This window comes from Carlito syrichta, unplaced genomic scaffold (assembly GCF_000164805.1).
Source record: "Carlito syrichta isolate Samal-C Ts95f unplaced genomic scaffold, Tarsius_syrichta-2.0.1 Scaffold303208, whole genome shotgun sequence".
In the NCBI taxonomy this organism is placed as follows: domain Eukaryota; kingdom Metazoa; phylum Chordata; class Mammalia; order Primates; family Tarsiidae; genus Carlito; species Carlito syrichta.
In genome coordinates this window covers 465,302-481,726 of record NW_007247304.1, presented here as the reverse complement: position 1 = coordinate 481,726, position 16,425 = coordinate 465,302, and the positions used below count along the sequence as shown (strand labels likewise).

General features: G+C 35.7%; 1 protein-coding gene across 4 annotated transcripts in view; it reads left to right on the top strand.

Annotated features, from left to right (window-relative positions):
- Positions 1–16,425, top strand: part of ERBB4 (erb-b2 receptor tyrosine kinase 4) — a 750,739-nt gene that overhangs the window by 355,864 nt on the left and 378,450 nt on the right. For all 4 annotated transcript variants that reach the window (XM_008058078.2, XM_021712356.1, XM_021712357.1 and 1 more), the window contains exon 4: positions 6,600–6,665. In XM_008058078.2, coding sequence (XP_008056269.2) covers positions 6,600–6,665 — 66 coding nt within the window. The remainder of the gene's footprint in view (positions 1–6,599; positions 6,666–16,425) is intronic.

Here is a 16,425-nt window from a genome sequence, read left to right as displayed (position 1 = left end):
CCGTTACATAACTTGGTGGACTGATTCACTGGACTGTCCATTAGCTGCTGCACGAAATTCTATCTGAGGTGGTACTGGAGGAGATACTGTGAGCTCTTGCAGTCACAGAGTAGCAGGAGGGAAATGAGCCCCTGTGGACAGGCGGTTAGAAGTGTTGCAGACTAGGCTTGGTGTATTTCATACTTCCATTCAAAGTGAATCTTGATCACATGAGTATTGATGCTACTCTAAAAACCTAGACTATAAATTGTTTGACTAAGTAGCATGACGGTGCTCATAGAAAACTCAAGTTTAACCAAGTTAGCATGACCTATTATTTCCCAGTACAGTGATAACTTAAAATATTTTTAGTGCAGCAACTTGGATGGATTTAGGGTCTATAATACTCAGTGATCTATCACAGAAACAAAGGACTGAGTATCACATGTTCTCACTCATAAGCGGACCCTGAACATTTACCATAATACTATAAGAAAGGAATTGGCAGTAGTGGGCTACTGCTGGGGTGGGGGGATGTAGCATATAACATCAATAAGAGTACCTGATCTCAAACCAGGCAAAGGGTGGCCCAAACCTTACATGTACGATGTCCTCTTGTATGCCTAATCCTGAATTGTACCCCACATCTTTAAAATAAAATATTTATATATATGTGTGTGTGTGTGTGTGTGTATGTTGAGCTAATGCCCGCTGATCTAATTTATTAGGAGATGAAAACCTCCATTTTTATATATCTTTAATATTTAATTCCATCTTTCTAGTAGGTAGAATTACCTACCCATCTCTTTCTATCAAAATATATGAAAGTTAAAGTTTCCATTTAATAATTGACTTTCAAATGAAGAGGTAGGTTAGGAAAATTGAATTGAGACCAGAAGAAAAAGTAAACTCAATTTACATAACAAATGTGTGGGAATGAATAAACAGATGATGATGAGAACTGTCAGATAAGAACAAGGAAAGTATTAACATCTGATAAAGAAGAGCAATTCCACACTACAGTAATGTCATTAATTCCTACTAATGTATCATTTGCTGAAATCACATTGAGACTTTACTATCGTATGGGTGGTTTATAATAATTTTAATCTGAAAAACAAATTCATGTATTTTTACTGCTGCTGAGAAAAAAAGGCAATTTGATGGAAATATATTCACAAATCAGAGTAAACACTGGGACATGAGAGACTACTGGATTTTACACTGTTTAAGTCTGAAAGTTTGGTTGCCAAGCATCTGACAAATCTAACACTTAAATATAATGTTGTTTCAAAATATGGCTTTAGTGCTAACAGAGTTTAAATTATATGCCGAGTCATTGAAACACTCTTTGTCATCTTGGAACCATTAGCATCAGAATTTCTGAAACTGCCTTTCAAAAATATGAATTCCTTTACCTCACCCCAAACTATAAAATCAGCACTTTGCACAAACTACTCAAGCGTCCACATTAACTTTTGGGAACCATGACCTGAAACCATCTATCCTACAAGTCCAACCATGTTGTTTCAATAATCAAAAACCTTGGTCAACTCCATATCCCTACACAGAGTAAACTCAAAGCTGTTTAAAAGACTTGCAGGAGACTGTAAGCACACACTCCAGCTGCTATTATTTATGCAAACTGTTCACAAAAGAAGCTCAACTATTCATTATGGCCCCAAAGGGTTGTGTTCATCCATGCCCCTGTGTCATTGCTGAGGTTAATTACTTGGTCTGAAACTCTTCTTCCTTCTCCTCCACTGCTGGACGAATTAAGAGTCCAAGCACAATGGAAAGGCAAAGTCTTATTCGTCCCTTCTCTTCACTTTATGCACATCTATATTTTAGCAAATATTATGGTCGCCATAATTATTTACCTATTCCTCTGCCTATTTCCTGGACCCTAAAACCTCCTTGAGGGCAGAACACTGCCATTCAGGGTTTTGAATCTTTCTATGCCCCCACCCAAAATAGGGACTAGTTTAACATAGACTTTCAATAAATGTTCCACTTCCTTATTTTGAATTATACGGCCATAAAAAAGATATTATTCTCTCATTTCTTTTCCTAGTAAAAGTAGTTTTAAGGGGTCAAGCCTGCCAGTTTTTAAAAAGACTGAAAGAAAAATTCAGGGATGTAACTGCATTGCCTTTAGCTACCTGCAGTTTGAGGACATAATCTTTTATGATTGCCAACGACTTCATATTTTGTAACACTTCAACTGTCCTGGCATATTACTTGCAGAAAGTATTACAGAGGTAGACATTGAATCCCATCTCTGTCAGGTAGTCGCACAAACAAGCAAAACTTCTAGCATGAATTTATAACGCTTAAAAACATAAAGGCAGTTCAGGAACTCTGGTCCCTAAAAAAAAGAAAGCAAAGGCTACATTTTTAGTAACATCTGCTGGACAAGCATAAAAGATGAACTTAGTCACATTTGCTAGCTTCTATGATGAATAATGCATTATCAAAGCAGAGAGACTGCCTGTGTATTAAAATAACGCTAATGTGGAATAATCAGCAGTTATTTTTAAAGAATCAAATAGTTACAAAGTAACAGAAATAGTTGTTTCACTTTTATTTTTGTTTCTTATTTCAGCTCTGTGAGTTAGAATGACAGGAAATACTAATTTAACTAATTCTACTATCACTAAACTGTATGGAAATATCAGGTTTTCTTTTAAGTGAAAAAGTGGCATATTTTGTCACATAGTTTCAAAGGAATTACTGTAATAAATGATGGAAAGACTCATGTAACGGGCTGACACATGGAAATGGGCACCACGGGCCAAGTTCCCAAACATGACTCCCATTTACTTATTCTAGCATCTGACTAATTCTCTCTCTCTCTCTCTCTCTCTCTCTCTTTGGCATTACACATTCAAAAAAACCATCCTCCTGGGAGAAGTAGTTTATTAAACTAATTCACACTAAAATACTGGTGACATATAAGGCCTATTTTCTGCATGAAGTCAGGACCCCTAAGGGTACGCATACTTGAGAACAGAGGGCAGAAAGTCCCGCTGAGATATGGGGCTCTCATGAAAATATTCTGTTAGGAGACATCAAGGGGTATTTCAGAACCCATACCTATGCTTTCCAGTGAAATAGTCTGGGGTGATCTCATTTGGGTCTCACACAGGTAAATCATTGTACAAGAAAGGTAGCAGACTTCCACCAGGCATTACATTGGGAATGGTCGAGCTCCTCCTAGCTTCGTCCAACTCTTCTTCCCTGGGCTATGGGGCTGTTAAAATCTTAGATTCATTGGCTTTTTCTCTGAAACCCATAGAGGGTAAACATTCGATATAGAGCAGTCAGACTGCTTTTCTTCAAAATAAGACTAATTCATTCTAAACTCTATGAGGGCAGTTACTGTATTTGTTTCAGCTCAACTGTTTATATTATTACACAACATTGTACCTAATACACAGTATGAAGAAGGCACTTATGAAATATAATTGTGAATAGTTGAATGAAAAGAAAGTATGAAGAAACGCTTGCAGGAAGTTTTGTTGTTACTGCTTTTCCTATACTAAACGGATACTTACCTTAGAAACTCTATCTACTTCATGTCTTTGACGCTTTGGGTCAGCAGAAATGATGGGAAGAAAAAACAAAGAACATATGTTACCATAAAATTTCATAAAACTACACTTCTCCACTATCCACAAGAATCAAGGCATAAACACATAGTAAGGCCACAGGCATAAAAATATATATAGTAAATGAGTTGATTCAGAAGTAGCTATGGTCAGATATTTTGGTCCGATGTTGTGACATTGAATTAATTATTAATTGAGACCAACCATCAAAAACAGGTAACATAAATGACATGCATTGTACCATTTTGAAGATCAAAACTTAACTGAGCACCTGAACAGAGTCCCGAAGTGTCAAAGCTCTGGACAGACAGCAAAATGAAGGTAGGGCTAGCTGAGCCACCATTTATGGAGCTGCATTCAAGTCAAGTCCCCCAATGCATTTGTGATCATAGAATTCTAAAATGTGTGGGCCAAGTGATCATCTCCTCTTGGTTTTTAAAGAGGTGGAGTTTAAGTAGAAGACTAAGTACAATCCAAAAAGAGAAGCAGTTACTAGTGGCTTCCCTTTATAGCAATAATAGATATTTTGTTTTAAATACAGATTTTTAAAATGGAAATTACCCAACAAAATCTCATAACAGCAAGTAGACAAAATTAAATTATTTCAATTTTGTGTGCATGTTGGGGGTGGGTTACATATCACAGGTTTTCAAATAGGTGGATCTTGTTCTGATATATTGTCAAGAAACAGAAACAATATTTCTAATAATATGCCTTTTTATTTTGAATCTGGGGGCGTATTTCTGGGTGCTAAGTTGAAACTTCAAAAATAAGAAGTTAAAAAGTAAATCCAGTAAGAGAAAAACATTGAAAGTCTTAAAATGTCTACTGTTAGCCGGGCTCGGTGGCTCAGCCTGTAATCCCGTGCCTTTGGGAGGCTGAGGTGAGTGGATTGCCTGAGTCCACGGGTTCGAGACCCGCCTGGGCAGCGAGACCTCATCTCTACAATAAATCAAAAAATCAGCCAGTCGTGGTAGTGCATGCCTGTAACTCCAGCTACTCGGAAGGCTGAGGCGGAAGGATCGCCGGGGCCCAGCAGGTCGAGGCTCTGGTGGCTGGGAGTGGCCACTGCACTCCAGTCTGGGCGACAGAGTGAGACTCCAACTCAAAAAAAAAAAAAGTCTACTGTTACTAGTGTTAGTTTGTTCTTCTTCTCTCTCTTCCTTCCTCCACCTCTCTCTCTTTCTCTCTCTCTCTCTCTCCCCCCCCCACTTGCTTCTTTCCTTCCCTCCCTCCCCTCTGCTCTCCTCTCCTTTCTCTTCCTTTCTCTTTTCTTTCTCTTTTCTTTTCTCTCTTTCTTTCTCCCAATTAGATAGTATTCTGGCCATGAATAATAAACCCAAATATTTTATAAGCCCCAAACACAACTAAAGTCATAAATTAAATGGTAGATCACCCTCTGCTTCAGATATATTCAATTAATAGACCACTTAATGGGTCAATTAAGAAGAGTGCAACACATCTAAGAAAATACATTAACATACTTTCTCCTAAAAAGTTTGTACTCCAAAAAAGTTTTCACTGTTTCCTGTTTTGTCTCACAGTCCTTTCTAATTTCCGCTGGTATAAATCAATTTAGATTTATTAGCTTTGTACAAAAGAGCTCCAGTAAATTTTTAATAATAATCATCATTATCACTGATTAAAGTTATATTGTTCAGGCCAGATGGAATTCTTTTCCTGTCAGCTACAATGAGCTTGCATTATGTAGTTATAATGTGTTTGGATCTAAATAAACAGATGGCAGAGTGACAGGATATTATACACTGGTGATGTCAGCAGCAGTGCCTCACAAAGGGAATTGCTTTAAATAAACTCCGTTGAAGCAAGAATCTTGACACTTTTAAGATGACTGAAATTAAGACTAGGTGTTATATTAACTTGGAAATGGTACTGATTACTTCTAGAAACTAGACCATCAAAAATGGTCTGAGGTTCAGCTAGAGAAACTGTGTCTTCTGAATGCTCACTTGGGCTGTTTCATGGCTCACTTGGGCATGGCTCACTTGGGCAGTTTCATCGGAGGGAAAAAAGTCCTCCAAGGTGTAAGAACTTCCAAGCTGAGGAGTTAAAAACTGTGAGCCAAGAAAAGATGAAAACATTCCATAAAACATGATTTGGTAATATTTATGATATACTTTGTAAAACTCTTTGAATAGAAGTATCCCATTAACAATTAATATCAGAAAATTGACAAAGAAGTCTTCATGAGAAGCATGATATGGAAAGGCTTGGCTTTTAATAGATTTTCATGTCTATCGTTCATTTTAAAAATGAATGATGTGCCCACAGAATGTATAACGCACCTACGAAATTCAGAAACAAGGTTCGAAAAAAGTCATTTTACATAACTTCCTCCAGTTAATATTCCTTATTTTGAATTCAGATGAGAATTTTTCTGTGTAGCAACAAGATGAAGATGCCACTATAAGAGATTAAGGCTTATATTTAAAAATGCAAATAGTATCAAGAAAAAATTTAGAAGCATATACTAAATCAGTGACATTAAGCTTTCAAAATATAACTTTTTTAAATGCATACTTTTACCTTTTATTCTGATATTTTGACAAGTGTTTGTAAGAACATGCTCCTGTTTTTTGTAGATTTCAACTTCTTTTTAACTATTGTTTTACCTCTTAATACCTGTTGTGATCAGTAAGATGTGATCTTTGGAAATGATATCAAGCAGAATACATCAACAGAATAGCAATGTTCAGTAGCCAAAGTTAAACATATTTAGTATAACTATTTACTTATGACTTTCTGAGAAAAATTATAAATTCATTTATTTCCTTTCCCTATGAAACAACGAGACATTTTAAATACCAGGGATTTTACTTCAGTTTCACATATACTGAACATTCAGGTTTTTCTACGTAAGTGAGCTATGGGCAATGGTTCAACTCTAGTATGACATTAAAATCCTCAATAAAGGAGCAAGAGTGTTTGAGAAGTCACTTCTGGTCAAGAGTAAAGATTATAATGCTCATGTCTTTTCCTGTTCTACAGGTGGACGTTGCCATAAATCTTGCACTGGTCGATGCTGGGGACCCACAGAAAGTCATTGCCAGACATGTAAGTGTTCAACAGTGAGAATACCTAGGTTTGCCATGGTCAAGGAATTCTAATGATTGATGCATTTCACACTCTGGTCATCTCAAACATAAAAATGAGCTTTTGTCTCCTTGTGGTAGATTTGCATTAATTCAAATAAACCACCTAATTTCATTGCTTTCAAGTGAAACATAATAAGTCATTGCTTCGTATGTTTCTTCATGGTTTCTAGGTTAATGACCTCAATAGCACAGCTGTGGTGATATTAGCTATAACTTTAGAGTCCATATATCAGTATATCTTATTTAGACTCTATATGTTAGAAGTAGGAAATCTAAAAGTATGCCAAATGATAACTGAATTTCAAGTTAACTGGATATCTCAGAACATTCCCCAAGTATTTATATCACCATTTATTTATTAGAAAAAGAAAAAGAAGGAAAAGAAAGGATACTATGTTCCCACATATTTCGGGCACTGTTCTAGGTATAGGGATACAAACTATGTGAATTATGGATATAGATTCACTATTGTTGACATGAATATTGCCTTTAGTAAATATTATCTCTTGAATTAGTCATTAGCTAAAGTAAGTATGAAGCTATTATCATTTCTTTCTTTTTTGTGGGTGGGGGAGCAGGATTTATTGAAAGGACAGAAAAGCTCCCAGAACAGAAGGGGACCCAAGGGGGTTGCCCGCTATGATCATTTCTAAGACATTTAAAAACAAAGCATACTGAATATACAGACAGATATCTAGCTTTTCCAGCATTTTGATGTTATATGGTACTCAAACCTGCACTGAACATTCACTAATCTTAAGAATAAATGGCGTCGTAAAAAGTGAAAAACAAAATGCCCTATACAGATGGTAAACATTTGTTCTTCCTGCTGCAATAAAAACAACTGAAATAATTTATGGAAAACAGTATAGTTACAATTTGACATGTATTTCTTTATTAGCATAGATGACACATAGAAAATGTTACTGATGATCTGACATAAAATACTAGATATTGTGGAAATTTGTTAGACTGTTGAATGATAGGTTAGAGATTTCTAATTTGTCTCAGAATTTTCTAGATTCTGTTTTAATAAAGAAATACAAAAATAATTACTTTATTATGAGTCACCAAAGAAAAATGTAGGAAAGGTGTGTGTGTGTGTGTGTGTGTGTGTGTGTGTGTGTGTGTGTGTGTGTGTTTGAGTTGGCGTCTCACTCTGTCACCCAGGCTGGAATGTAGTGGCACTTCACGGTCACCCCAGCATCAACCTGGGCTCTGGTGATCCTTCCACCTCAACCTTCCAAGTAGCCAGAACTACAGGCATGCACTACCATGCCCGGCTAATTTTTTACTGATTGTAAAGACGAGGTCTCGCCAAGTTGCCTGGACTGGTTTCGAATCCTCAGGCTTGGGTAATCCACTCTCCTTGGCCTCCCAAAGTGCTGGGATTATAGACTGAGCCACCGAGCCTGGCCAAGAAAAATATTTTTTCAATGGTAAATAAATTCTTAAACGTATTTTCTGAATTCATGGTAATTTTCATATTCAAAATTCTTAAAATAGGAAAGAGTATGAAGTAAACTAGTCTCTTCTTTATCGCTCTACCACTCATAGACAACAAATATTATTGGTTATTTCAGTGTATACTTCCAAAGATAATTGATGGATACCCAAGGAAGTAGGTATACTGGTACCCACCCATTTTCCATATAAATATTAGCATAGTTTGCATGTTGTTCTACAAATTGACATTTTTCAATCCATGCATGTGTACGACTTATTTCAAGTGTTGAGTTTTAGAAGCGGAATGTGTAGGATTATAGCCATGTGTATTTGGAACTTGATATATATCAACAACATGAAGAGTTTGTAATAGTAGGCTCTGCCAGGAACAAGGTATATGAATGCCTCTTCCTTTCCCTATTTCTTAAACAAAGTAGTGCATTTGTGAACTTTTGGGTCTTTGTCAAAGGGTTAGATGAAAAATAGTATCTCAGTGTAGATGTTAATTAACTTGTTTAACAGAAACAGTGTTTTATGGCAGGGGTGTCTTGACAAGAATTTTGAACACGACTCTAAATAAGATTAGATTACTGTGTGAAATCCATTTACTACCATATTTGAAGACAATTTTTTAATGTCACAGAAGTCAAAACCAAGCTGCACAAATGCTGGAATGACACTGATATGGCCACTTGTAGGAAGTTGAATGCCCTAAAATAAAAATAAAGAAAACTCATTGTCACACTTGGTGAAGGGATAAGTAACCATGGAAATCGCTAAGTGCCAGAGGGCCACTGGTCATTTCATGGCAACAAAACGAAACAAAACAAAACAAAACTCTGAGTTGTCCAACTTAGAAATAAGTTTTCACTCACTCACCGATTTTACTTTTTTAAATTGTTTTTTTACAGAAGGGCCAAAGAAAGAAACTCCTGGGCAGCTGCTGGTCGGGGCTGAGCTACTCTGGTGGTGCACTCACCCCTTGACTCTTGGAGGAGAGGAGTTTCAGGCCCTCTAGCTAGCCCAGTGTTGTTGAGAGCCTCACCTTAAATCTGGGGAATGTAGGAGCTTAGATTCTCTGTTCTATTGGGCAGGGGGACTTGCACCCTGCCACTGTGTTGCACCTCCAGTGCTGGATCCCAAACAAGAATGCCTTCTTTCCACTGCCTTTCAAGGTTCTCGTTTGGTTGCCTGTTGCATTATTTGCAGGGTTTATGGTTAAACTGAACGGGCAGGAATAACAGGTCGATACCATCTTTCCTAGATCGGAAATCCCATATAGTACTTTCAAGGATACCATTAAGAAATGAAATTATTTTAACTGTTAATTTTACTTTTGTCTCATTTTATGCTTACTTGTATAGAATACAAAATACAGCAATAAAGTTACGTTATGCATATGAATTATACAGTCATCTCCCCATATCTGCGGTTTCCACTTAGCAGATTCAACAAACTGCAGAGAAAAAATATTCAGAAAAAAACTAAAAAAACCAAAGCAAAACAATACAACAATAAAAAGAATGCGAAGAAAATACAGAATAATAACAATTCATGTAGCATTTCCATTGTATTAGCTGTTATAAGTAATCCGGAGATTAGTGAGTGTTCAAAGGAGGATGTGTATAGTTTAAATGCAAATACTACACCATTTTATATGTGACATGAGCATTTGTGGATTTTGGAACCTACGGGAGCCTTGGAACCAATTTCCTGCATATGCCAAGAAAGACTATGTGTATTAATTGTGTAGAGATAGACAGATAATAAAAAATTATTCTCTGATTGGGATGTACGAGCAAAAAAACTTGAAAATTATTGCGTTTTAGTAGACTGGGTAAACACCATACGTGGGTTTTCCCCAACTCTGATGGAAAATTGGGAAATTTTCCTTCAATTCATACAGTGCTTAAAATTCTGAAACTTTTATTGTAGTACATCTGATTATGTTGGCCAATATTTAGAAAAAGCCATACTTTCCACCAACAACGCTTATTCTTTATAGTAGACAACAACTTTCAGGATAAAGCAAGCAGGCACATAGCTAAAAGATCAATTCCTTAAGCCATGTTTGTTTTATGGGACAAATTACTCTTGATCACTCTTGGCAAAAAACTCTTGGCAGTATTTCCTAACCAAAGGTGATTTTGCTCCCCGGAGAACATTTGATGATCTCTGAACAAAACGGGGGCGGGGGGAGCAGGGACCTAACTGTACTAATAGAGACCAGGGATACTACCAGACATCCTACAATGCACAAGAAAACCCCTCTCAACTCTACTCGAAGAAGAATTAGTACACATACAAAATATTAGTAGTTCTGAGGGTTGAGAAATATTGTGATGGGAGAAGATACTTGACCCAAGCGAGGTCAATCAGATTCTCCTCCCAGAGCATTTAGATTTTGGATGCAGAGCTGCTGGTTACACTACCTTGGAAACTTGAACCTGAAGATATGTTAAAACTAGTTGAGATTTCCATTTTTCAGCCCTGTATATTCATGAGAAGCAGAAATAACCAGTTCTCAAAGATACCAAAGAATAAAGTAGCCATGCAGCGAATCAGGGAGAGAAAGCGTAACAGCTGTGGATATTTTTTACCTTTTGCCTTCATGTGACCCAGTTGCACTTCTATCCTTAGGTACCATAGGAAACCATGTTCTTCCAGTACATTTGAATGGTTTTTACTGCTTGCCACCAAGTGTGGGTAGGAAAGAGTCTTGACTAAGAATGTCATCAAGCCTTAGTTCATTTATCAAATCATCAGACATGAAGTCATTTAATTCAGTTAACTTTTCAACATTGAGTTTACACTTACTATATAACCTAAAATTGGCTTAATGGTCACTATGCCTACTCCACAAAGTCTGCCAGAATTAAATTCAATACATACATGTATCTAATATATGCAAGTACAAATCTCAGAATGATATACATTAGCATAAACTTTATAGCTTACACACTGCTTTAATTTTTAAAAATTCATTTTCACAGTGTTCCTGTGAGCTAAAGAGAACGGTTATCATTAGCCTCATCTTAAAATTGAGGAAATATAGGCTGAGGAAATGATTAAAGCAGTTAAATGTATACAGAGAATACCTGAGATTGTAACCAAGGTGTTTGACATTAGATTTTAAATTAGTCAGAAGATACAAACTCCAGTTGTTTCCACTTTTTATCATGGGAAAGTGATTGTTCTATATCTCAGTCACACCTACCTCATAGAGTATTTTGTTCTTGTTTTTTAGTGAAATTCAATACAAGTATGCAGTTAAAGCACTGAAATACTTTTTTGGCATATGCTAAGGACCCGATTAATAATAGCTGATCTCGTAATCAAGCGTATACTGTTGGAAAACTTATTCCCATTTAAATCTGATTGAATGGATGTGGAAGAGACATTCCTGCAGGCCAATTCCACCTTGTGAAGTCGACTGACACCTGGTGGCTGGGGAGGGAAAAGGCAAAAGCCCTGAGGAGGTGGAGGCTCTCTCCTTGCCTGGGCTACTTGAAAGACAATTTACTAATCCGTATTAAAAGCCCAACATTCCAAGCACAATTTTTTTTTAGTTACTCAGAGATGTACTTGCTGTAAGATCTGAATTTTACAACGATGGTCATATTTTTAGAGAATTAGACCTTGTGAGAGAATCCATAGCAATATGGGACCTCCAGAGATTCTATAGGGCTGTAATGTACAAATTCAACTTTTTCAAGTAAGATTTTTGAAACTTTTTTTTATATTTCTAATGAATCTTCTCTTATATTACTTATTCTGAGGCCCACTTAAGAGGCACTTATATCTGAACTCTGACTCAATGTTTTAAAAATCAGAAAACATACTATGTAAGTTTCTGACACTATTCTGCTTTTGTTGATGAATCATATAAAAGCACATTTTAGGATCCGGAAAACATAATCTCACATTATTCACAAATGGCTTTGTTTTTTTCCTTATGACTGAAATAAATTCTCTTTAGTGAAGGCTTCTCTGTGGAATTCAACTTCATGATTTTCCAAGTATTTCCTTATTTTTTTGGATAATTATCCTCTGGAATTTTCCATACATTAGAGATGAAAGAAAAAAATATTTAGAAGCTCCACATCTCAGCTAAGGAACCTGAAGTTAAGAATCTGTTTTCATTCACACCTTATCAAGGCTGACATCTTCCCGGAGGTGTCTTCTTGCAGATGTACTAGGAGTTATCCTCTGTGTCACTAAAGGATGAGAAGTAATGGAAGACAAATGGCCTTGGTTCTGAATGAAAATGAATGCCTTGTTAGAGGGAAATAAAGCAAAGAGTGGTGATCAGATTGAAGACATTTCTGAATAGAGATCTGGAGAGACCAAGATGCCAGTCATAACAACGGTGGGTTTGAAGGGAGGTCTGTGAGAGGCCGAAGTTTTAAACAGAAGTGAGGGGAAGGATTGGGTTTTTGTTTTTAATAGATATGGAGAAATGGAAGGAGAATATGAACAAATTGAGAACTGACTGTGGATGCTAGCTCACTATGCAAGCCTATGAGACAGAAATTCCAACCATATATTGCCAATTTTTTTAAACTATAGTCACATTTTGCAACTTATTTTGTGTACTGTTTTGGGTGACAGTTGGCATGCTGAATACTTTGTGTCATTGTTTATTGGTAGCGTTTAATAATCTTACTATAGACTCTTGAACCAATAACTAAATGTTTTTCTAAAATATCAGATATTTTTTCTAGACAAATCCCTAAACTTAGGCAACCTAAATAATTGTCTAAATGTTAATGTAAGTAGATTGTGCTTGCAGAATCGAATCGAGTGTTTGACCCTTAAAACGTTTAACTCATAAGCCTGATTTTCTAAAGTATCTTGAATTCATTCTCCTTAAATCCTTTTGAATGTTAAAGCATCATGACCCTCTAAACTTAAAGAGAATATTTCTCACATAGTTGCAAAGTGTCAGAACAGAACTTATGGTGGGACACAGAAAGCAACATTACATGGGGAGCAGTGACTCAAACTTGAAAGTACTTTTAAGCTCAGTTAAATCGTGGCTGCATTGCTGCACAGCACAGCTTAAGTAAATTGATTCAGTGGATTAATGTAGTCATGTCAGGGGAGACAAAGTTATCTGCTATGTGAAGTCTGAAGCTTATAGAAGTATTATTTAGCAGGCTTACTGGTAAGAATGACAACTTCCTCTATTCATAAGAACTTAGTACTGAGGTCTGAGCTCGATAGGTTTAGGTATTTGAGAGACTAAGCTTTAAGAAATAAATAATAATGATTAAAGGAGCAAAGTTATCAGTGTCCTTGCAAGATATATGGAGCACACTTATCTCATTTAAAATAGATAATGCATGTCCTTTTTTATCTTTAAACACAATATCAGGCCAGCTCTCTCCAGTGTCCTATTATCAGGAAAGGTGGTTGTTTCATTTTGCACATTCCTTTTGTCCTCCTGAACCTGGGGTTATCTCAGTCATTGCATTTTGAGTGAGAAGGGGGGAAAAGCATATATCAAAATATTACAGTTTGATTCTCCCAACCTTTGCACACATTTTGCATTAAAATTGTTATAATTGTAAAATTTTTTTAGGCAAATGACAATACATTCTTCAGTTTTCTAAATTGCTCTATGAGTGACATTTCTTGCTTAGAAACTAACTGAAAAATGTAAGTGCATTTGATAATAAATAAGTTAAAAACTATTTGTTATCAAAAAGGAAATAGGACACCACAAAATTAATGAAGAAATGCATGTTTTAACTACTGGAGTAAACAGATATATTTCTGTCTATTTAAATGTCCATTAAATTGATTAAAGCTAAGGCATTATTTTAACCAAAAGAAAGCGTCTGAAACTGAAATGTGCCCCTTACTTCTTAGTTACTTATGATATCTTTCTTCACAAGGTTATTTAGAAATATTTTTTAAAAATTCAAAGTATATTAACAGTGAAATTAATACAAGCAGTGTATGTGTTCTGTTGTAGATAATTGTTAATACCAAGATTACTGCATTAACAAAATAAAGCCTTGTTCTAAACACTTTATGCTCTTTATTATTTCTATACAAACAATATAGAATTTCCTAGAATGTGCTAGGAAAATTTAGAACTTATTTAGCATTTCTCTCTGTAATTTATTATGCTTGGGCATGAGGAAAATTACTTTTAACAGTTGCAATGCATTGAAAGACTCAGTTTAATAATAAGAGTGGAAAAAAATCCCCCAAACCTTACCCTGGCTTATGCATTTTATTCATTCTTAGGCCAGACTTTAGAAACATGTATTTATATCCTTTTATTTATTCTAAAATTTATCTGGAACAGTGTTTAAGTAGAATATTAAAATCTAAGAAAATGACTTCATATTTTTGTTCCTCAAAATTTCAGCAAGAAAATATAGCAGATCAAAATTAAATTGTACTTTTTAACGAAATTTTCAAAATTTTCCTGTAGATTTTGAAACCAAAATGACAAATTATGAAGATAATAAGCTAATTATACTTGCATACACACATGCACATATAATTTGTCTAAAGTGCAGTTGTATTTACAGTCTTTGTTGAACAAATGTTGCTTAAAAAGAAGGTGCCGATGTGGTAAATATTCAATTACAGCAGAGAAAAGCCAGTACGTGCTAATGGGGAACAGAGAAAGAGCTGAACCAGCAGGCTCCATCAATCAGGATAACAGCGAGCTTTTGTTAAAAACCAATGTCTTTAATTAAAACCCTTGTATTTTACTAATAACTTTGCGTGTCCATAAGCCTTATTATTGATTTCAGTTATTCCTCTGTTTTCCTTTTTGAATTTATGGTTGTTGGAGATATTGTAAAATTAAGGTACACATTGCAATGAGCTAATTACGTGTAAGGTTTGAACACTTCAAAAAGTGCTCCAATAACTTTCTTGCAGAAAATGAAAGAAAAACTCCCCCCTGATATGCTGTTCATTCTGACATAAGTTGATACTATTTGTTGTCATTTGATGACTTTTCTCAAAGATTTAAAAGAACAAGACGGCTTTCATTTTAGCTACAGGAGATGTATTTATTTGAAATGTTCCATATGTTAGGTTAGTATGATTCTAGAGATATTGCTTAATGCATCGCTAAAGGCCCAAGGGGTATAAAGGGATATATCAAATTGTTCCTGTTCTCTGGGCATGCTGTAGGTGGTACAAGGCAAAGATGAGGAATGTTTGAAACGATCAAAAACAATATTGAACTGAGGGCATTAGGAAACTAGAGATGCAGTCCTACCTCTAAACTAATTAAATTTGAAGAATCTCAGTTCCATCAAGTTCCCTCATCTGCACAAGGAAAGGGTTGAAAAAGACGATTTCTGTGTATACTTCTTTGCATGGTTAGGATATCTGTATGTGTGTGTGTGTGTGTGTGTGTACGCACATCAATTACTTGTGTGTGTGTATACTCACATATATTGCTGTTGATGGTATAAATAAGAGAGAGAGGAAAAAAATAGGTTGCAGGGAATGCAAGTTGTGGCATGCTGTGGAAATAGGTAATCTAAGCAGAGAGATCAGAGTGACTACTCCACATTTGAAAAATAATGAAGAGGAGATTGAGAAGAACAATTAGAAATATCTGGAAGTGCTGCCATTAAAGTGATTTTGTGAGGGTAGTGATGAAAATTAATTCTGAATTATTTGTGTCTTTGCAGCAAAAGAGCTGACTGTCATCATATTTTTCTATCAAAGAGAAAATTGCAAAATTATTGACATCTCACATACTTCTGATGAATACCATGCCCATACTCAGTTTTTGCTGCAGAAATGGAAAGAAGTGTGATATTTCATTGTAAATCAAGGACTTATTATATACCACACTCATTGTTAAGAATTTGGCAAGCCTGGAGAAAATTATCCTCTTTAAAATTCTGTCTTGCATTAATCTGAATTATATCATCTTCTAGACGAATTAATGAGCTTGGTTGGAGAAATAATTAAGTAAATAGTATAGGGAAAGGGGAATAAAAAGAAGTAAATGGATACAGGTCAATTTCTTTGTGTCAAGCCACATTATGCCCATCATATTAGAATACATGTAAATTATATAAACATCAGACATATTAATATTTCTTAAGCCAATATAAATGTTATACATTTGATGATTTATACTATGACCACGGCTGCATCTCTACATTCCCTTGGTCATTTTTAAAGAAATAATATTTGTATTAGCTGGACTTGGTGGCTCAGCCTGTAATCCCGCGCCTTTGGGAGGCTGAGGTGAGTGGATTGCCTTAGCCTGCGGGTTCGAG